General features: G+C 45.3%; 1 protein-coding gene across 1 annotated transcript in view; it reads left to right on the top strand.

The window, feature by feature from the left end:
* Window positions 1-13,982, top strand: part of LOC147460759 (uncharacterized) — a 165,902-nt gene extending 151,920 nt beyond the window's left edge. Inside the window, exons 12-22 of the mRNA XM_086508464.1 lie at window positions 9,751-9,891; window positions 9,984-10,019; window positions 10,098-10,200; window positions 10,286-10,351; window positions 10,494-10,619; window positions 10,768-11,026; window positions 11,143-11,212; window positions 11,281-11,499; window positions 12,736-12,981; window positions 13,094-13,288; window positions 13,646-13,982. Of these exons, the coding sequence (XP_086364590.1) occupies window positions 9,751-9,891; window positions 9,984-10,019; window positions 10,098-10,200; window positions 10,286-10,351; window positions 10,494-10,619; window positions 10,768-11,026; window positions 11,143-11,212; window positions 11,281-11,499; window positions 12,736-12,981; window positions 13,094-13,288; window positions 13,646-13,753 (1,569 nt within the window). The 3' untranslated portion in view covers window positions 13,754-13,982. The remainder of the gene's footprint in view (window positions 1-9,750; window positions 9,892-9,983; window positions 10,020-10,097; window positions 10,201-10,285; window positions 10,352-10,493; window positions 10,620-10,767; window positions 11,027-11,142; window positions 11,213-11,280; window positions 11,500-12,735; window positions 12,982-13,093; window positions 13,289-13,645) is intronic.
* The last annotated feature ends 8,846 nt before the right edge of the window (window positions 13,983-22,828 follow it).

Below are 22,828 nucleotides of genomic sequence, written 5' to 3'. Positions count from 1 at the left end.
CCTGGAAGGAGTTCTTGCTTCAGCGGCTTAGTGCTAGGGTACCTCAGGCTGGAGGCCCCTGGCGACCCTCGATTAGGTGGATTTTCACAGAGATGCGTAGAGTTGGCTTGAGTAGGAGACTGGAGGACCTCTTCGTTGTGAGTCTGCTCCGATCTTGGGAGCAACTGTGGAGAGGCCTGGAGCAGCGTCAGCCTACTTGCACGGAGGAGCGCCTAAGACAGCCCTTTGTTTGGAACCCCATGGTTAGCACTCAGAGAGGCCACTTGGTTGGTAATCGGCCTCATGTCTCCTGGGGTCCCATGGCAGAGGGTCCAGCACGCACTTTAGGTGACTGGCTACAGTTTTCAGGCTTGTCAAAGGAGCTTCAGGGCATTCAGCTACAGGGCATGAGAGGGGTGCAGAGCATGTGTTAGGACATCTCAGAGGCAATACCAGCTGAGTGGCTCACACCTCTCGAGTCAGCAGCGCCCAGATGGATGGGGGCCTTCACGCGACTGGAGGTTCTCATCTCAGTTCGGGCTTGCTCAGAGACTATACCCTCCTTGTTTTTCAAGCTACAGGGTGAGGGACGCTTACACCGAGTTGCAGTAGAGGCCCCACAAGTGGTAGAGTGTTGTTTTCAGAGGATCCGAGTGGTGGGCATCTGTGGAAGGAGTTGTGTCATAGATCCCGACCCAGCAGCTCTTGAGACTCACCATTGGAGGCTATGGGCTTGGGAGAGCTGTCCACTGGCACGAGTACGGTGGGATCCTGGAGAGTGGCTTTGGAGGGACCCTTTCTCCTCAGCAGACCATCCAGGTGTCCCTTTCTTTCAGTACACTGTTCGACTGGGACGTCACATACTGGCAGTGCAGAGAGAGGCTCATCCTACTGCAGCACCTCATTGACAGGAGGAGGGTCACACAGCTCAGTTCTTGGCAGCTTTTTGGGAGAGGTTGTGGGACTCCAGATAGCCGAGGTTCCAGTGGCTGGTTGCACACCGAGCTACAGCAGTCGGGAGCCGGCTTGTACATAGTGGTCTCTCGGCCGCATGTGTAGCTTGTGACCATCTTGTGGGGAGTCAGCGTCACTGTCTTTGGGACTGTCCTTTGGCACGGCAGGTGTGGCTTCGTGTTCTTCGGCTGATGCCAGCTCTTTCCACAGCTCGGCAGTACAATTGGGGGGCAGCTGCTTGGTCCACTCTCACGGGCCCGGCACTTCAGTTTGAGCTATCTTCCACCAGCAGGATGATAGTGATGCAAGGGGATTGACCTACACTCCAGCCTGCTACAGAGCTTACTCCACAGGAATGGTGTAGTGAGAGAGAGGAGTGTTGGGAGCTCATCAGCGGCCTGACACTTTGGTTCATCTGGCGGGCCCGCTACCTCCGCATCTTCGAGGCTCGCCCTGTACCACCAGCAGAGACTGTTCGGGATCTTTGGCTAGAGTTGATCCATACTCTATATACTCTCTATCTAGTATCTAGATTCTAATCTCTCAAGCATCAAGGCTTCAAAGCTCAAGCTCTCAAAACTTGAGCCTTGATCTGTCTATCTACTCTCTCAAGTCTCTATCTTCCCTCTATCAGACGGTCCAGTGTGAACCAGACCCAGTGTAGCCAACTGTCCAACTGTCTGCCCTGTGAAGTGACACTGTAGCCCTGCTACAGGTTGCCCGCCACAAGACCGCTCACCGTCTCGGTGAGAGGAAATACTGAAAAAACTGTGAAAGAAAACCATTAGGTACTGCATATGTACATCCTTCTTGAAGCAGGTTCTAGGCCCAAAAATGGAGTTTAAACACACTGCACTGCTTGCAAATTTTTAATCCTTTGGAGAAGCGGGACGCAGTATGATTTCATAATCCAAGAATCCCAATTGGCAAAACATATTAAAGCTCCATAGCAGGAAGTAAGTGACCGGTAGCTCTTCAACCAATCGCAACCAATCGATATCAAATGTTTAGCTCTGACAAATGAAGTGTGCCTTAAGCATTGTCCTAAGTCAACTTCAAGTTTTGTTTGCCACTCAGACTTTGCAGGCTTCTTCTTTTGCTGCTTCACCCGTGAGTACGCAAAGACTCCAGCCAAAGCAATACCAGTGCCAATGCCATTGATGGGGAAACAGGGGTCCTGAAGAAAAGAACAGAGGTAACAATGACCACCAGTCGCTTCACGCAATTGCCTACTAATTGAGTTTGAGGTGAAACCCTCTGCAAAATCATGTATGAGACCTGCTGATATGCATGAAAACAGATGGCAGCAAGTAGAGCACGAACTGCCAAAACTTTTACATCTAGTCCCGCTGACTGAAGATATGTAGGTGTGAATTTCACTCCTATCTACCTACCTACAGGTGCTCTCTCAATGCAGGGAATGAACACAAAATACACTGCTTCGCTGCTTGTTTGGGCTGTGCATTATTTTGGAGAGAGTATCCCATTAGGGAGAGGGGATAGGTAGGGGCAAGGGGGAAAGGGGGTGGGTAGGGGCGAGGGGGGCTGGGTAGGGGCGAGAGGGAGTGAGGGGGTGGGTAGGGGCGAGGAAGGGCTGGGTAGGGGCGAGGGCAAGCTGGGGTGGGTAGGGGCGAGAGAGAGTGAGGGGGTGGGTAGGGGCGAGGGTAGGAAGGGGTGGGTAGGGGCGAGAGGGAGTGAGGGGGTGGGTAGGGGCGAGGGTGAGTGGGGGAGTGGTTAGGGGCGAGAGGGGGTGGGTAGGGGGAGGACGAGGGGATGAGGGGGAGGGACTTAGGGCGAGGGCGAGGGTAGTGAGGGGGACTAGGCGAGTGGGAGGGTAGGACGAGGGCGAGGGGGAGAGGGGGGAGGGAGGGTGAGGGACTAGGGCGAGGAGGAGGGTAAGGCGAGGGGTAGTGAGAGAAAGAGGGGGAGAGGGGGATAGGGTAGATAGGTGCAAATAATGAGTACGCAGCTACCATGAGCAATACAGTGATCATGATCTTAGAATTCATCTTGCAGGACGGGCTCTGTGAAGGGAGTTTGCTATACACAAAGGAGAGCTTTGTTTTGGTCGGAGAAGCAGACACCAAAGGTGTTTGTAGAGGAGATTTCTTATTGCTTCTATACTTCTTCATAGGCTCAGGTGGCTCATTTGGTGTAGTTATTGTGGCACCATTTGAAGAGGGTGTATCTTCATGCAAAGAGTGAATAGAGACTCCATAACAAGGCATAGATTTGGTAGCCTCTAACCACTCCAACAGATCTTCATTTGACCCTTCAGGTGTAGTAGGCTGTTCTTGTTCAGGTTTGGTTTCCATTGACAAAGAAACTTGCTGCACCACGGGATCCATACCACCTTCTAAGAGAATGGGTTGCATCGAGGAGCCAGAAGTATGTATCCACATAGCGTCGTTTCCCCAATCATGAAGTGCTTTAGTGTGTCGCAGCCATGGTCTTCCAATGAGCAAAGGAAATCCGCCCTCAACCTGGGGAAGACGAACCACAACAAAATCCAAGTTAAAAGTAAAGTCTTGTACCTGCAGAGGCACATTGTCCACTATGCCCACTGGGTAGACTGTCCGTTGGTCGGCCAATGTAACTGTGAAGGGAGCAGGGCGAGTAGGTTGTAGACCTAGAGCTAACATAGTGAACTCGGGCATCAGGTTGATGCCAGATCCACCATCCACTATCACTCCTGAGAATTGTCGACCCAAAATGGACACTGTCAGGCGAGGGCTTCTATAATCAGTGAGTGGAGCAGCAAGATTGGATATCATATAGGACTCTGACGGTCGCACTGGGAGGTGCCCGCCACTAGGACCTGCTCCAAGGTAAAGTGAATGAATAACTGCAAGGGTGTCACTTCTGAAACTTGCATCTAGCTGCAACATGTCATAGAGGGACACTTGTTGGAAAGTGTTCTTCAAGACTGTCTCTGCTATATGCTTCGCTTTTTCTACCTGTTGTTGTTCCTCTGGTACTTTGATCTTTTGTAAGTCAGCAACTGCTTCTAAGAAAGCCCCATCAATATCGGAGAGCATAGTAAAAGATCCTTTCTTAGCACTAGGGGATGGCATGTCAGCTGCTGGAGGAGGTGTAGGCATTGGGGAGGAAAGGGCTGTACCTGCTAGAAGACTGAGGCCGAGGCTGCCCTCTGAGCTCGTGTGAGGACACCAGCTGGCTCCTTTACCAGCTGCAACTTATCTTGAGAGGCAATCATATGGGCAGAAAGGGGTGGCTTGGGGTTGGTACTAACTCCTATCAAATTGATCTTGGGAAAGGTGAATTCAGGTTGGCTCTGACTTGGGCTCGCAGAGGTAGAGGCGCGTTGTTTTGGACAATCCTTAGTGTAGTGATCCTGAGCCTCAGGGCAAAGTTGGCACGGAGAAGAGCCTTCTGGCAGAGGGCATTTGCTCTGATAATGCCCATACTCTCCGCATCTGTAGCAGAGTATGGGCCGATTGGAAGGACGAAACGGGGGACGAGGTGGTTGCTGCATGGAGTTGGAGGCTGAAGTGTAGAAGCTCTGAGGGGTTGAGGTGGCATTAGCATTATAAAAACTTTGAGTCGGAAAAGTACTTGACATACCTTGGGCAGCAAGGGTATTGAGCAAAGGTGGCATGTAGTTGGGATGGTTGTAGTGGGAAACCATGTTGGATGCTGGTGCTAACCCCTGTTGGAGAGTAGGACCAAGACTTTGTTGTATTTTGTGCAATCCCTTTATATAGTAGCAATCCTTATCTTCATGACCCGATTTTTCGCAGAAGTGGCAATAAGAGCGAAGGGGACAGTCCTGTGGAGGGTGTCCTGGAGAGCGGCATGAACTACACCATACCATAGCCTTAGTCTCCTGCTGAGACCTGAGCTCTTCTAACTCTCTTTTAAGTTGATCATAAGCCTCTTGATGTGGAGGCTTCTCCTGTCTGAGAGAGAAGGATCTCTCTTCGTGAAGGGCCCGCTGTAACTTTAGGGCTTCCAGTTCCCTTCTTAAAGAAGTCAAGGGGTCTGATGGACTGTCCATGAGTACAGGAGCAGTATCTAACTGAGGAGAGTGAGTGAATTGCCTTCTTGCTCCCTCTATTCTAGTAGCAGTAGCAACAAAGTACTCCAGATTGGCTTCAGGACGGAGACTTTCTCTGAGCTTTTGTTGAGAAGTCTTAGGCAGAGCCTTCTCTACCCACTTCTTCACCATGAATTCCCCTGGTTGCTGAGGCAGCTTGGCGACCAGGGACTTTGTTCTGGTCATGAGCTCTGCAAATGTCTCCTTGGGCTGGAGCAACAGGTTGGCCAACTCATCTAGAATCTTCTCTTGATAATCCCCTGGTTGGAAAGCTTCACAGAACTGCTGTCTTAACATGGTCCAAGTAGTAAAGTGGTTTTCAGCAAACTGACTGTACCATTTATCTGCAAGACCATCCAAGGTGGACGGGAAGAGCACCAGGTATGCGTCTTCTCTGTTGAGGCCACGACCTCTGCAAAGAGAGACAAACCTCCGAGCATGGTCGTCTGCATCTTCTGCGGAGAGACCTTTAAAGGTAGGGAACTTGATGTTCACCTTTGCCAGAACACTTGTGAGCTCCTCCATGGCCTCTTGCTCCTGAGTCTGTTGCTCACTAGCTTGCTGTAACAAAATGGGGGAGAGCCTTACCGGAGAAGGTGACCTGGAGGATGTAGAATCGGTCGAAGGAATGGAGGTAGCCGTATGAGTAGGTATGGGTGATGGGGTTGATATGCTTCTACTAGGCACCAAGGGTTGACATCGTCTGTGGTAGTACTTCAGAGGACTCAGTAGTGCACTTTGACGCTCCAAAGACCTCCTTGTATGTGTCATGCAGTAACCGCCAACCCCACCAAGCTTTGGGCAAGAATACCTTCACTTCGGCAAGACAACCTTCACTTGGCTGAACATTGGTCTAGACTCTACTAGACCAGGGCAAGTGACTAGACCACCTGACCTGGACCAGGACGAGGAAGGACTAAACCAGGGACGAGCACTGGGTGGACCAGGGCGAGAGAGGACCAGACCAACAAGGCGAGAGACTAGACCAGCTAGATTAAGCTGTCAAGGGTAAAATTGGACCAGACCAACAGGCTGCACAGGCGAAGGGAAGAAACCAGTTACTCAACAGAGTGAGACTTCAGTTGAGGTCCCACCGTGATCGCCAAAATGAGAGCACCTGTAGCGCGGATAATGTGTCGTGCTCTCTACAGTGTGGGTGCCCCTCAATGCAATGTGCGTGACAATCTCACTCAAACAAATGGAAACTCTCTCAAACAGAATGAAACACAGAAATAATGGAAAACAACAGAGACACAACAGTGGACCAGAACATGTGGACTCGACTAGCTCAAAGAACCATGTACAAACTCTGGCATGGCAGCACACTCAGCTCCAACCCAGGACTCACAGGTACAAATGGGGGTGTCGAGGCTCAAATGTGCAGGGATGGTGAAGCGGTGCTCTTTGTAAGACTCTCTCTAGACGACTACGTACAAGATCAAAGGTGAAGAAGATGATAACATCACCAACCGCTACTACTCATATGTACCACCATAAAGAGCCACCAACGGCTCATAATGTCAGCCATGTGGTGACCTAGCCACGAGGTCCACTAGACCACCGTCGGTAGGTACCCTGCCACGTGTCACTCCCTAGACTAGAGGTCCGTCCAGAGGGTCCGTCCAGTGTGAACCAGACCTAGTGTAGCCAATTGTCCAAGTGTCTGCCCTGTGAAGTGACACTGTAGCCCTACTACATTGCTATAATGCCATCGATGTTTTATGTATTTTGCTACTATGAGTCATTTTTCTTGTCTTTTTTTATGCGATTCAATGTTCAAAGTGCTCAAAAAAATTGACAATAAAAAGAATTTCTTTTTTGCCGTTCTGGGCCCCAACCCCATTCCCTAACTTTTGCCGTCCCAACCCCGACCCCGTTCCCGTTCCCGGTATGATGTTTATATGGGACACCGGTTAGTTGAGCATGGGCTTTAGACCCAACAACCTCCCACTTCTAAAGGCCAATCAATGTGCCTTTAAGCAAGTTATGGATCTCTACCCAATGCATATAAGCACTCAACAGTGTGCAAAATTCTTAGAGGCTAGACCTTTTGTAAGAAGAGTTGTATGGTTATCATTTATGTGAATCTTGACAATGCTCAATGCGCTCTCTCTCAAGCACCTTGCGAATGAGGTTATAACTTATTTTTGGCAGGGACGGGGCGGGACGGTAGAGGAAGAACATGTGACTATGCATACAACAACACAACAAACGACTAAAGAGCAGATTTATCAGTTCTTATGTAAGCTTGAGAATCTACTACACACTAACCTAGAAGAGGTCAAACATAGCCAAACTAATCAATGTTGGAAACGACAATATGCAACCTTAACTTTGGTGCTTGTTCAAATAGGAAGAACAAGATCATCACCTTTATCATGCATGGTGTGGATAACAGCTATTGGATCCCTAGTCACATCATCAGTGCCCGAGTGTAGGTGTACCTTTGTATAAAGTTATTTCATGATTAGAACATACTCTATAAAACGAGTTATTATCACACTCCGGAGGACGTAATGGGAAATGAAGAACAAATTGGCTTCCCCTCCTCCATATTGAAACACTTAGCATTCTACATGTGTACTCTTTCAAAAATAAGGACCGTCACACTTCTAAATTGCATGCCAAGAATACGGTTTTGTCTCTCCCAAATTCGTCATGCAAAGCCCTCATGTAACTTTGCCTTCGATGCATTTACCTCAAAACTATTCCCCCACTATGAGCATCTCATCCACATAAAGGATAAAATCAAAAGATATCAACTATAGCTTTCTTCGTATAGAGGCAATGATTAATTTTGCTCCCCTTATATTCCTCAAACTTCATAAACGCATCAAACTTATGATACCATTCCCTTGGTGCTTGCTTCTAACCATAGAGACTTCTCTTAATCTTACACACTGATCAATACCTTCACACCTCAGTGAGGTACTGAAGATAGAGACAGGTAGGTAGACTTCGGTACTTCCAGAGTAGTGGGCATGCCAACTATGCAACGTAGAGCCAGCGACATAGGAGCATTACATATATTATGGGATACGGGGATGATTTCAGGCGTTTTCCAAGGATGATGGATTACACTGATAAGAGATCGCTTTGGCTATTCTTGATGGACTCACATAGGGATAAACATGCTTTATGTTGAGTTTGACAGGCTCTAGCAGAGGATTAATTTGAAGGTGACAAGTTTCTTCTAGAGCAGCAGCTCTTAGTAGGACCCAAGAACACATCACTTTCAATCATGGGACTCTCCTAGATAGAGTTAAAGCATTAGTAGATCTCAACGCCCTCGTTCCTCTGACACGCCACGTCACATATATATATCATTGTCCATCCAAGCTATGGTTCAAGAGCATAGAGCAGCTTCCATGAGGTCATGTGGAGATTGATGCCTTGACGTAGCAAACCATGAGAGTGTTTATGTGATGACCGGGGTTTTGGGAGTGCTATCAACTAGGAACGATCATGGGTGGTCATTCGAGCAGAGCAAGTGGTGGGCATGGACATGGATGGTGAGGAAGCAAATAGGGCAGCAGGGGGCTATCATCATTCAAAGCAAGTATCCTTCCATCACCTCCTCCTTTTTGGTGGCTAAGTGCCTAACAACCATCTAAAAGACATAAGGGACTTGTTGTGGATTGCACCTACCATTAGTGGAGTGTAGAGCAACCAGTAGAGACAACAAAGGGATTATGGGAGAGCTATAGAGTCTATGTCATCTGTGATGGATGGAGTGACATCCTCAAGAGGTCTATCAATGGGTGGGTCACATACTCCTCAAAAGAGATTCCCTTTGTCGATTCTCATGACACATCCGGCAATGGGAAGTCCACTGACGTGCTTGCCACTGAATGAGCAATGACCTTGAGGGTCATTCGAGCGCAGCATATGATGGGCATGCTCGAAGACGGCGAGGCAGGAGGGGCTATCATTGAAAGCATGTATCCATCCATCGCCTTCTCCTTTTCCATGACTTAGTGTCTAACAACCATCTTAAAGACATACAAGTGTTGTCGTGGATTGCAACTACCATGAGGAGGCGGGTCCCTCTCCCTCCTACAACTTCTTAATACTTATGCTAGGTAGCTTGATGTGGTAAAGCATTGAGAGGACTTTTTCTCAATGATGAGACCTTTGCATGCAAGAATCTTTCACACCGACTGGGAGACAAACCAGAGCACGTGTTGACAATGCTGTGTGGTGGGAGAAGGTGAAGACCCTCCATGCTATGGTGAGGCCCATTCCTCACCTACTACAAATCATTGATGCCATGCAGTCCTGCATCAGTAAATTCATTGAGGCCATAGACTACATAAGCGGGACACTCCAGAAAACTGTGCTAGATGAGGATAATGCAAGGAAATCAAATCCTTTTGTGTCTTCAAGTGGATTGCCTACTACTACCACCTACATGCAGCAGCCTATGTGTTCGACCCTGAGTTCCAAAGCAACCATCAAGAGAATGACTGGGAGAGCCCTTGTCTCGGATCTTTCCATTAAGTGTAGGGTAGAGGTAAGCCATCTCTCTATTGGCACAGTGGAAGGGCTTCTTTGAATGTGTAGATGGACAGGTGGATTGCTTGAAAATTGGGGCAGCACTATGTTGGGAGGACTGTGTATTAGATGGGCCTGAGTTGTAGCTCTTGGCTGTCCATGTTCTAGCCGAATGTTGAGCTCCACTTGCTTGGAGGAACCGTCTTGGGGTCCAAAGGGCCAATGATTTGGTTTTTATGAGTGCTAACTTGTGCATTCTTTGCAAGGGCCTCACAGAATGGGAGATGGCACAAGAGGACCCTACCACGGCCAACGAGCATTGGAAGAATTTGGACATAGAACTTGGTAACAGCCATGGTGACTCCGAGTTTCAGGATGTTGAGATTAATATCCTGCCTTCTCATGAGGTGAGTACTTCAGGAGCATTATCGTTTATCCTCCTACCTTGGTTAGTAGGATTTAGCCTTTCTGCCACTTGTCATTTGGAATATGTTTCTAGGCCCCTCCTGTGGATCAGCAATCACAGTATACATCAGTATGCGAAGCAGAGAGACCAGAGTACCTGCTATGGGAAACCTTCCACCTCATAAAGCCCCCTAATCACATTTCTTAGGACACCAAACAAACTGAGGAAATGCAGGCATCCCCACTTTATCACCATCATGTTCATGATCTCCCATCATCATCCCTTAGACACGGGGGAGGTGTAGTCTCAGGTATGATTGCCTCAGCATAACAAAAATAGCGATTTATTGGAAGAACAAAAATTCACCAGCTATAAATATGATGCACTACTTGCAGGCAACAAACAAAAGTCTGTCAAGGATGAAGATTCTCCGCTGTCCCATGATCGATGGGCAGTAGGACGTCTCTCATACTTAACTCTTATTTCTATGCTGAAGAGCAAGGCTTCTCACAAGCAATTTGTTCATGCATGGCATCTTCAATCTTGGCTTCATGTTAGATTTTACAGTGGTTTTGAATTTAGATCCATTGTTTTTGCTTGTAGACAGCCCTCGTGAGTTTCAAGACGCTTCAACACAAACTCAGGAATGCCAAAAGCCAGATAATCAGGACAGCAATGAAATGGATCCCCTACAGCACCAGGATGAGGAGACAACCAAGCTAAGCCCATGTATTCTTCCTAGCCTTATAGAAAAAGTTTTACTTGAACCGCTTTTTGTTGACGCGTTGAGTGTACTGGTTTTCTCTTGGGATAGTTTCCTACGACGTTAAAATTCTCTTCTTCTTCTTGTCATAATTCCCTCGATAATAATATGCAGACCAAATGGGCTCTACAAGAAGAGAATCTGCTGAAAGCTCCTTAGAAGAGGATCCGGGTGCTTCCTTGGAAGACAACTTACTACCAGAACCTTTGGCAGAGGCCATTGTCAAAGAGTTGGAACCTATTTTGATATTGATAGATCCCTTTTATTTGGACTGTCTTTATAGCAGACATTGGCAGTTGCGTGACAAAGGGCTGCAGCATATGGGCAAACAATTGCAATCTCAAGGTGTGACTGAACCTATTTCAACTATCAGGTAAACACGGATGTTCATAACTGCATGTCATTGTCCTCAAATGTGTGCTTCGGTTTACTAATTGCTTAGCAACTAAAATGGATACCCGGCCCACCTGAGAGACATGCACTTAACAGGGCCACTGTAAAAGTATTGACTCGTGCTTTGAATGATAAAGTCTCGAACGTTTTTCAGACTTCGCTTCAGGTACTTCGTCAAAAATAAAAATTTTGAGTGTCCTTGTACATTTTTCTAACCATCATTTTTGGATCAAGGTGTTGCGACTATTCGTTGAGCGATATTGCACAGAGCGGCCAAGCAAGGAATTACATTCGTCTTTAAACAGTATAATTGTTGTACTCCTGGAAAAGTTAGGGCATTCTAATGTCAGAATAAAAGAGAGTGCAACAGAAACTTTCTTGTTTTTGGCAATGACCAAGGAAATCGGACTGAATCTCCTTGCACCTTATCTGCTGAAACCTCCAAAATCACAGGTCAATCCTTGATCTTTTATTCTGATACTTTTGACATTTTTCCTTGAATATGATTGACTGAAAACATACAAAGCGACCATTTCTTAGCAAAATTCTTTCAGTTTCCTGCATCATATATGCAAGACACTTGTTACAAAATTATGTTTGATCTAAACTTTATGTTAACAGGCTTTGTGATGTGCTCGAATCATCCTCCTCAAACACGCGCTAGTATGTGCTTCTCTTCATAGTGGGGAGTCATGTCCTTCACCTGGTGGATACCTGAAACCAAGTCTGAGACTTGGAGGGAAGATTGCTTATCATGCATTATCACTTGGCAGCTCACTTAATCAGGATGGGGATCCAGGAGTTGCTATAACTTAGTTACACCATGACAAGGCATTCCTTACATATTTTACGTCCACCTCCTTACACGTCGCCTTGGAAAGCGACAAAATTCCATTGACCTTGTCATTGCATCTCTGATAGGCATCAAGCTTAGAGAGACACTGCGCATGTTTTTCTGCGATTGAGGTTTCTCTTCTGCTTCTGAAGATATTCCTGTAGGTTTGCCTTTGTTGGGGGTGCTGGCAACGAGAGTGGGGCAGAGCAAGGGCTCTTTAAAGAACATCATCCATAGGTAAAATGGCTTGCTAAGATGGTAGGAGTGGACAGCAGGATTTTTGCAAGAACATATCCCATCTTCTCAGAACAATCTTTGAAGTGCACTATTGGCATGGGAAAGCTCCCTTGGGGTTGGAAGGGGAGTAGCACAGACCTTGTTTTTACACCAATTGTCACCTGGAGTTCTGTTGTGCTGTTTGGCCACCTATGTAGCAAAATCAGAGTGACGAGAACACGATGGTGCATATTCTCTTGATGGTCCCAGTTCCTAAGATCTATCATGCCACACATCCTCATGACCTCTTCATGTTGTGGACTAGCTTAGATCACCTTAACCAACCAGACAAAGCTCCAAGTTGTGCATCGTGTCTTTATCTACGCCCAAGTTTTCACGTGTATAGGATAGAGGTTCTTGGTTGTCAGGACAAGGGTCCTAGAGCATGGACTTGCCACCTGTCAAGTATGCGAGTTCAGGCATCTCTTTGGCAGGGTCTATATAGAGATAGGTTGGGAGGAAGCATGTATGCCAGGTTACCCTTGGTCTTTCATTGGTCTTAAGCTAGAGCATCACAATAAGCTGGAATCATGGAAACAGTGCAACTTGAAAATCGAGAGACCTGTTTTCTATTACAGGCAACGTGGAAACCGATACTTGGACGCCTCCAGTTACTATTTATTGCAATCCCCATGTTTGGACTGCAGTCTCATAGCCAAGCAGGATTTCCAGTAGAGGCACTAATGGCATTTATCATTCAAAGCTTTGGAAGTCCGAACGGAGAGGTCAGGAATGCAGCCGTAAAAGCTACTGTTGAGGCTTACAGACTGATGGGCCCTCCTCTTGAGAAGTTTCTTAAGGGTGTAAAACCAGCCATACATGAGGTATTCAAGAGACACAAGTTCTTTTGATTGGACTCTAAATGTAAAAGGTATTTGCAGACATTACTTGAAAACAAGAACATTGATCAACTCTAAAGTAATGAGTTGTTTTCAGGTCCTGATTGAGAAGTTTGAGAAAGTCTCAAATAGCTTATCAAGCGTTGCTAGCGATCCTGTAATAAAATCTCAAAGAAGCAACAAGGATGATCAAGAGAAAGAGAAACACCCTGAGAGGCTTGAGGTGCCAAATGAGCATGATGACGTACATGACCAGGACAATTCTCTTGCAGAATTGAGTGAGCCATTGCAGGTTTGCACTTTTTTTTTTGGTTGAAGGGGGGCTTGGTACCCTTTGTATTTTGTTATTAAACTTACAGGCCTAAAGGCATTACGTCTGCCCGTAGGCATACAAAATGTTATGAACTTGATAGTGAAAAAAACCACAAACTATAGGGGAAAACTACCAGTGATAAAAGATGGGTGATACTAAAAGCTAGATGCAAGGGAGTAAGGGAGGAAAGTAGCACATTTCTTGAACACTTCTTTAATGTCAGCAATGCTGACACCAACTGGAATTCATCAGGATTGGCACTTAGTTCAACTAAAATAAGATCGTACGAAGGTTTTTTTGTAGTGTTTCTTCAATGATGATTGGTTGTCTACGCAGAAAAAACCAACCGTCATCACCAAAATGCCGATTAAAATTTTATCGAAAAGGAAAACTGAATCAAAGGTCCAACAGTCTCCCCATCATGATAAGCCATTCCAATTCTGATGGTGTTCATTGAACTTTTTAGAAATAGTATTTGATTGTGTATCACAGGCTATATACAACAGTAATGGTCATTACCTCGTGCAGTTGTCTAATTGTGTTGTCGAGTTCTATTTTTTTCCTGAATTTTATAAGGATCATCAGCCGAAAACGAGAGGATTCTCAATTTTATTGTAAAATGCTTTGATGGAATCTTTAGCAATACAAAATGTTTCAAAATTGTTTTGATGTTTCTGAAAAGCATGGTCACCCTTCATTACCAAAGAGTGAGATCATATTATCTCTTAATTTGGGCCAAAATATATACTCTTGTAGTTTCTTCAGTACAAAGCTAAAGAAGGCAAAGCCATGATGACATCTTCATGGACTTTTTATTTCTTTGCTTGTGGGATAATCACTTGCAAAACAAAATGTTGGAGAGTTTCAGATGCAAATAAATGTAAAAGATTGTGGTTATTAGTAGTTGATACTCATGTCAATGAATATAGTTTAATGGCTATTGTACATGGCAAGGTTCAGCAAATTATGCATTTAGTACAAGGTAGTGGCACCATTTCATGTGTTAATGTTGATGGTTTTCGACACCATACTGAGCTTTGCCTTCCATGCACCTCTCAACCACCCTTCCTTTTAGAGATGATTTTGCTTCTCATTAGCAACAAACGTGATGGAAGAAATCATTATTAAACATCTAGATATTCTAAACAGGACAAGCTGTTATCAACAATTTTGTCTGTTTTAATGAGCATACACAAGTGACAAAATTTTAAGTATAATTTTTCAATGACACGAGACATCCATGGTCCAAATCTCATGCCTTTTGGTGTTAAATAGCCACCTTTTTGTGAGACTTTTCTTCATAAAAAATGTGATGTGAAAGGTATATCGTTGCCTCAATATATTCCCTTTTGTTGACCCCCCAAAGTATCTTTCTTTAGACTTTTTGCCACGTTGAGCCTTAAATGTTTTTTGGCTCCCATTTTCTTCTTAATTTTTTTTCCTTTTCTTTTTGAGTGACCGTGTTGGTTGTATCGTTGGGGGGTCATCTTGACACTGTTACCCTCCCCAAGCTTATCACAATGGAAAACTTCCTTTAACCATATCTAAGCTAAGGGGTAATGTAGAGTATGTCCACTAGAAAACACCAACACACTGCAAGCAATGCTTCATAATATTGGATTAAGAACCTAAAGCATCTATTAAGAATCAGGAAGAATGCTCTACAATATTAAAAGAAGATATCCAATGCTCTATCTTGGTTGAACTGCCTTAGCTAGAATTCTTGATGAGTAAACCTAGACAAGGGACTATGATGTAAAATTATATTGAATCTAAGGTGTATTACTAAGCAAATCTATTAAATATTTTTTTGTCAATCACACTCAAGGTAGGCAAGCAAGGATGCTAGAAAAGACAACAAGCAATAATAACGGTCAACAAACACCTATTTTATGATGGCAATCGTGCTCGATTTGATGAGTGGACATAACAAAGATTACATGATGATAAGTTGAGTTACTGCAATGTGTTCTTGTATAAATTAGCAAACAATAGAAAATACTTGTAGGAGGCACATCAGTGGGAATAGGCATCAACACTTTATTCAACAAAGTTAAAACCAATATAGAATCCTAATCTATCTATTTGCACCACACTATAAGATCAAGGAAAGAGAATATTGTATAGATTGACTGGCAGTCCTAAGGCTAGGTCTCTATCCTTATCATCAAGATAAGTATAGTTATCCTCAGTGAGACCATAGACTTTCAAATACAAAAACACTTGATGATTAACTTTAAAAAAAAACTTATCAGGCAAGAAGATAATAACAAAATGTCTAAACTGCATAAATCATGGCTAAACCATCTCACTATATAGTGGTGTAGTTCCTTTTATAATCGCTCAATTGGCAATTGGCAAAGCTAATGGTGTTGTCCAATTTATGTTCTCCTGCTTGAGTTAGAACACATCCAATGGCAAAGTTTCAATATGCACATTAAAGATAACAATCCACTTAGGTGCCTTTAAATTGGGACACTCGTAGGCCTTGTCACACTCTTTGTTCTTTTTATATTCAATGAGAAATTGGTGTAAGGGATGAGCTATCTCAATGAAAAATAGAATAAATCGTCGATAATAATCGACATGACCCATGAATCTTTGAACTCCCTTATAGTTGGTGGGAGATGGTAATTATAGAACTACTTTATTTTGCTTTCATTTGTGAAGATGCCATTCTTGGACACTATATGCCCTAAAAGTACTCCGTGCTTGACCCATAATTGGTATTTGAAAGGGTTCAATGAGATACGATATAACCTACAGTTGTCAAACACCTTTCGTAGACATGATGAATGTTTTGTTTAGCAAGAATAAACACAAAGATCTTCTAGGAAATGTTCACAAATCTCCCTTAAATATTCTCTGAAAGCAATGTTTATCAATTATTAGAATGTAAGAGGGGCATTGCTTAAGCCAAAACCCATCACGTGAAGTGCGAACACTCCAAATTATGTTATGAAGGAAGTTTTAGCTTGATCCTCTAGTGCAATCCTGATTTGATTGTAACCCGAGTATCCATCTAGGAAGCTATAAGACTCCTTGATTGCTACTCTTTCAAGCATATGTTTTTAATATGGTAATGGTCTCTCCTAGTGGCTGCATTAACCTTGTGAAGTCCGCACACTCTTAAATTTCCCATTCTTTTTTGGCACGATTATTGTTGGAGACACCCATTCAGAGTGCTCAATAGGGTATATGAATCCACATTTGATAAGCTTTTTTATTTCTTCCTAAACAATCTTTGCATACTTGGGATTCATTGGGTAGCGTCGTTGTTGGATTGGTTCAACAGGGCTTACCATTGGGATTGTATGTTGCACAAAGTGTAGCATTAATTTCTCAATGACGTGAGACATCCATGGTCCAAATCTCATGCCTTTTGGTGTTAAATAGCCACCTTTTTGTGAGACTTTTCTTCATCAAAAATGTGATGTGAAAGGTATATCCTTTGTTATATCCCTATTGGGCTAGATGTCGGAGACTGGCTTAAAATACATCAAGGTAATGTTGAGCCTTCAAAGAAGATTCAGTAGTTGTTGTCCATCAAACATAGTGGATGCCAATGCTTGAACATTGTAAGGGAATTGCCAAGACTTGAGAATACGTGTCTGATACGACTCCTTAACAATGTGTGTTTCCAATGCTTGCAAAATAAAAATTTTGGTAAAGCTTGAACATTTTAATAATATGTTCAATCTAGGCAAAAGTTTTCACGTCAAGGGTTTCACCATTGTTGTCATGTTAATTGGCTATGCTTGAAAAGCATCAAGGTCTTACTTGTAGGGTCACCCTTGTTGACATGTTAATTGGCTATGCTTGAAATGCATCAAGGTCTTACTTGTAGGGTGGTCAGTTGCCTCTACCATTGCCATAGATTACCTTCTTGTAATTCATTTATCTTTGTGTCCATGGCTTCTTGATTCTTTTTTATGATGTTTGTCTTATTCTTGCGACATGTGCCACTAGCTACATGTTTTTTCTTCTAGTGATAAACCTTTATCTTTGGCTTGACAACTTGGCCATGGTAGATGCCCACTTAGCAAGAATGATACTTGTAGTAGTGCGTCTGAAGCTAGTATTGTAAACAAAAGGAGATTCCATTTGGCATCGAGGTTAAAGTTCTTAAGGAACTATTGTGTTTCCATGGTGATTACACCCATAGGTGGACAGTATAATGGTCACAAGAGGTGGGAAGCTTAGTCACGAACCATGGGGAGACAAGAGTGCCAATCATTTTAGTCTATATAGTGAAATTTACCATCCACAGTAGCCTCGTGCCAATAGACATGGGAACATTATTTTGCCCTTGGGTTGAAGTTATACCAATCCCTCTGCCTCCCCTTCCCCTTTTTTTAAATGATTTTTTAAGGATAAAAAAAGAAATATGGGTGATTCTAATTGTTGCAACCAATAAAATAGCCCCGCTACATATGCAAGGTGATGGTGGGGGCACAAATGCTTCCTCCATTATGTATTAAGTGTCCTTTTTGTAGAGCCATTAGTGCCTACATTTAATCTTCTTTAGTGTAGAGCCAATAGTACCTTACATTCAAATTTATTAGAATGCTCCATGTAATCATAAGCACATAAGAGAACAAGGAAACTCAAAAGAAGCTTAATCGCTATAGTTGTCAATATTTGAAGCCTTAAAGCTTGTAATAACTATGATACTTTGTGTAAAGAGATAGAGGGGGAGAGAGCTTCAACTCTTTGTAGGAGGCTATAGTGTCACTTTCACGAACTCTCTGAGCTGGGCAGTGACACATGGCAGGAATACGGACGGTGGTCTAGTGGACATCGTGGGTAGGTCATCACCACCACTCAGTTTGGGGATAGACTTAGAGGGCTGACATTTATGAGCCGTTGGTGGCTCTTTATGGAGCTACATATAAGTAGTAGAGGTTGGGTCATCACTTATCTTCTTCATATATGGTCCAAGTCATCGTCGAGAGTAGCGCGTCCATACACACAGCACGTTTGCACATCACTACACATCTGAGCCTCGACACCCCCATTGTACCCGTGAGTTTTGGGCTGGAGCTGAGTGTACTGCCACGCCAGAGTCTGTATTGGTTCTTTGAGATAGGCGAGTCCATATGTTCTGGTCTGTTGTTATGTCTCTGTGTTGATCAGTTGTTTTCTATTGTTTTCTTTGTTTTCATTTTGTTTTGAGTGAGATGTCACGCACATTGCACTGAGGAGCACCCACTGTAGAGAGCACGACACACTATCCGCGCTACAGGTGCTCTCATTTTTGGCACACCCGGTGAGACCTCAACGGAAGTCTCACTCTCTGTTGAGGTACAAATCGAGGAGCTAGCTGGGTTTTACCTAGCCTCACCTAGTTCGCTTGGCCAGCAGTCTGCTGGTCTGGTCCAGTTTCACCCTAGACAGCTTACTCTAACTGACCTAGTCTCTCGCCCTGCTGGTCTGGTCCTCTCTCGCCCTGGTCCAACCAAGCTCTCATCCTGGTCTAGTCCTTCCTCGTCCCTGGTCCAGCCAGGTGGCCTAGTCACTTGCATTGGTCTAGTAGAGTCTGGACCTGTGTTCAACCACGGTTAAAAGTCTTCTTGCCCAAAGCTTCGTTGGGTTTGTGGTCACTGCATGACACATACAAGGCGGTCATTTAAGTGTCAAAACGCACTACTGAGTCCTCTGAAGCACTACAACAGAAGACGTCAACCCTTAGTACCTAGTAGAAGTCCACCAACCTCATCACCCATACCTCCACATACGGCATCATCCATTCCTCCATTCGGTTCTACATCTTCCAAGTCACCTTCCCCAGTAAAACTCTCTCCCATTTTGTTACAGCAAGCTATTGAGCAACGGGCTCCTACGCAAGTGGCCATGGAGGCGTTGACCAGTGTTTTGGCCAAGGTAAACATCAAGTTTCCTACTTTCAAGGGACTCTCCTCAGAAGATGCAGATGAACATGCAAAGAGGTTTGTATCTCTCTGCAGAGGTCGTGGCCTTAATAGAGAAGATGCTTGTTTGGTGTTGTTTCCATCAACCTTGGATGGTTTAGCAGACAAGTGGTATAGTCAGTTTGTAGAGAATCACTTTGCAACTTGGGCAGCTTTAAGACAACAATTCTGTGCAGCATTCACGCCAGGTGACTTCCAGGAAAAGGTTTTGGATGAGTTGGCCAACATGGTGCTCCAGCCAGAGGAGACTTTTGCAAAACTCATGACTAAAACCAAGTCTCTGGTTGCCAAGCTTCCTCAACAACCAGGGGAGTTTATGATTAAGAAGTGGGTGGAGAAGGCTCTTCCCAAAACTTCCCGGCAAAAACTCCGAGAGAGTCTTCGACCTGACGCCACTCTGGAGGAGTTGTCGCGGCTGCTCTACTAGGATAGAGGGAGCTAGGAAGCTGTTTATCAACTCTCCTCAGGTAGAGACCCCTCATTGTTTTTGGAAAGTCCTTCTGATCCTTTAACTTCTTTACGCAGGGAACTGGAAGCCCTAAAGTTATAACGAGCTCTTCAAGAGGAGAGAGGTCCTTCTCTCTTAGAAAGGAGAAGCCTCCACATCATGAGGCATTGGAACATATCAAGCGCGAGCTAGAAGAGCTCAAGTCTCAGCAGGAGACTAAGGCTATGGTTTGGTGTAGCTCATGCCCGCTCTCCAGGGCACCCTCCACATGAATGCCCCCTTCGGGTTTACTGCCACTTCTGTGAAAAGTCTGGTCATGAGGACAAGGATTGCTACTACCTCAAGGGATTGCGACAAATACAGCAAAGTCTTGGTCATACTCTTCAACAAGGATCAGCACCGGCATCCAATATGGTTTCTCCCTATGGCCATCCACACCACATGCCACCTTTATTGACAGCCCCTCCTATGCAAGGTATGCAAAGTACTTTTCCCTCTCAGAGCTTTTATCATACCCATGCTCCCTCATCACCTCAAAGCTTCTATGCCTCCACCTCCAACTCCATGCACCAGGAGCAAGGACCACCTCGCTCTTCGACTCGCCCATTGAATCAGCCCATTTTGTGCTAAAAATGCGGGGAATATGGTCATTACCGAAGCAAATGCCCTCTTGCCGAAGGGTCCCCTCCCTACCGTCATTGCCCTGAAACGAAGGATCGCTACAGTAAGGATTGCCCTATACTTCGTGCATTCACGGCTTCGAACCCAGGTCAAAGCCAAAATGGGTTTACCTTTCCCAAGCTCAATCTGATAGCAGTCAGCATCGTTCCTCAACCGTCCCCTTCTACCCACGTGGTTACCCCTCAAAATAAGTTGCAGTTGGTAGAGGAGCCATCGGGTGTCCTCACTTGGGCCCAAAGAGCCGCTCTCGGTCGTAGTATTCCAACAAGTTCAACTCCCCCACACATTCTTCCAACAGTGGATACCCTGCCTTCAGCTGCTAACAAGCCATCACCCAGTGGCAAGCAAGAATCCAAATCTTTGCTCTTTCTTGGAAGCAGTTTCCGATCTACAGAAGATCAAGGTACCAGAGAAACAACTGGTAGAAAAAGAGAAGCTTACAACAGAGACAATCTTGAACAACACCTTCCAACAAGTGTCCCTCTATGACATGTTGCAACTAGATGCGAGTTTTAGAAGTGACACCCTTGCTGTTATTCACCCTGGAGCAAGTCCTAGTGGTGGGGTACCTCCCAGTGCGACAATCAGAGTCCTATATGATATCCAATCCCACTGCTCCCCTCACTGATTATAGAAGCCCTTGCCTGACAGTGTTCGTTTTGGGTCGGTAATTCTCAGGAGTGATAGTGGATGGTGGATCTGGCATCAACTTGATGCATGAGTTCACTATGATAGCTCTAGGTCTACAGCCTACTCGCCCTGCTCCCTTCACAGTTACATTGGCCAACCAGTGGATAGTCTACCCAGTGGGCATAGTGGACAATGTGCCTCTGCAGGTAAAGACTTTACTTTTAACTTGGATTTTGTTGTGGTTCGTCTTCCCCAGGTGGAGGGCATATTTCCCTTGCTCATTGGAAGACCATGGCTGTGACACACTAAAGCACTTCATGATTGGGGAAACCCCCTCTCTCCCAACTCTCGCCCCCCCCCCCCCCCCCCAACCCCCCAACTAGTCCCCCCTCCCCAACTAGTCCTCTTCCCCAACTAGTCCTCTTTCCCAACTAGTCCCCCTTGCCAACTCGCCCCTACCCCCTCCCCAACTAGTCCCCCCTCCCAACTAGTCCTCTTTCCCAACTAGTCCCCCTCCCCAACTCGTCCCCCCTCCCAACTAGTCCCCCTCCCCAACTTGTCCCTACCCCCTCCCTAACTCGTCCCCCCCTCAACTAGTCCTCTTTCCCAACTCGTCCCCCCCTCACCAACTCACCCTACCCCCTCCCCAACTCGTCCCCACCCCCTCCCCCCTCGCCGCTAATAACTAGCCCTTCCTCCCTCGCCCCTACCCACCTCTTTTCCCCCTCACCCCTCCCCTACCTACTCCTTTCCCTCTAGCCAACTGCAACTAGCTCCATATTCCTCACTTCGGGTGCTTTGTGGGCTTTGTTAATCTTGGCAATCTTTTGGTCAGTTTACCTCATTGCGCCGGGTCATTACTCCTTCAGCATATCTTGCAAATATCGACATTGTTTCATTGGTACTTCTTCTTGGGAACTCAAGATCTTCTCCAAACATCACCTTGTTCAGTCAAAGTGTACTGCGTTTTTTCTGGTTTTTCATTGTTCTCTCTAGTTTCATTGATCCTCTCACCAAGACGGTGAGCGATCTTGTGGCGGGCAATCTGTAGCAGGCTACAGTGTCACTTTCACAAGACACACGGTTAGTACATTTGGTCTGGTCTGGTTCAACGGACTCTCTGGGCTGGGCAGTGACACGTGGCAGGGATACGGACGGTGGTCTAGTGGACATCATAGCCAGGTCACCACCACCACTCAGTTTGGGGATAGACTTAGAGGGATGACATTTATGAGCCGTTGGTGGCTCTTTATGGTGGTATATATGAGTAGTAGCGGTTGGGTCATCAGTTATCTTCTTCATATATGGTCCAGGTCATTGTCGAGTGTAGCGCGTCCATACACACGGCATGTTTGCACATCCCTGCGCATTGAGCCTCGACGCCCCCATTGTACCCGTCCATACACACAGCACGTCTGCACATCGCTGCACATCTGAGCCTCGACACCCCCATTGTACCCGTGAGTTCTGGGTTGGAGCTGAGTGTGCTGCCACGCCAGAGTCTATATCGTTTCTTTGAGATAGTCGAGTCCATATGTTCTAGTCTACTGTTGTGTCTCTGTGTTGATCAGTTGTTGTCTATTGTTTCCTTTGTTTTCATTTTGTTTTGAGTGATATGTCACGCACATTGCACTGAGGAGCACCCACTGTAGAGAGCACGACACACTATCGGCGCTACACTCTTGCAAGTGCACTTATACATAACCAAGAAATCACCTTATGGAGATGGAGTTGCTTCTTTTTCATTACTCTAAATGATAATTTGGTCTTCAATAGTTAAGTGTAAGATACAGCATAATAAGAAATTATGTCCAACAGTCAACGTAAAAC

Source organism: Adiantum capillus-veneris, chromosome 3 (genome assembly GCF_014529385.1).
Source record: "Adiantum capillus-veneris isolate H3 chromosome 3, ASM1452938v2, whole genome shotgun sequence".
Taxonomy (NCBI): Eukaryota; Viridiplantae; Streptophyta; class Polypodiopsida; order Polypodiales; family Pteridaceae; genus Adiantum; species Adiantum capillus-veneris.
Note: the sequence above shows the minus strand (reverse complement) of the source record. Positions and strands in the feature narration are given on the sequence as shown.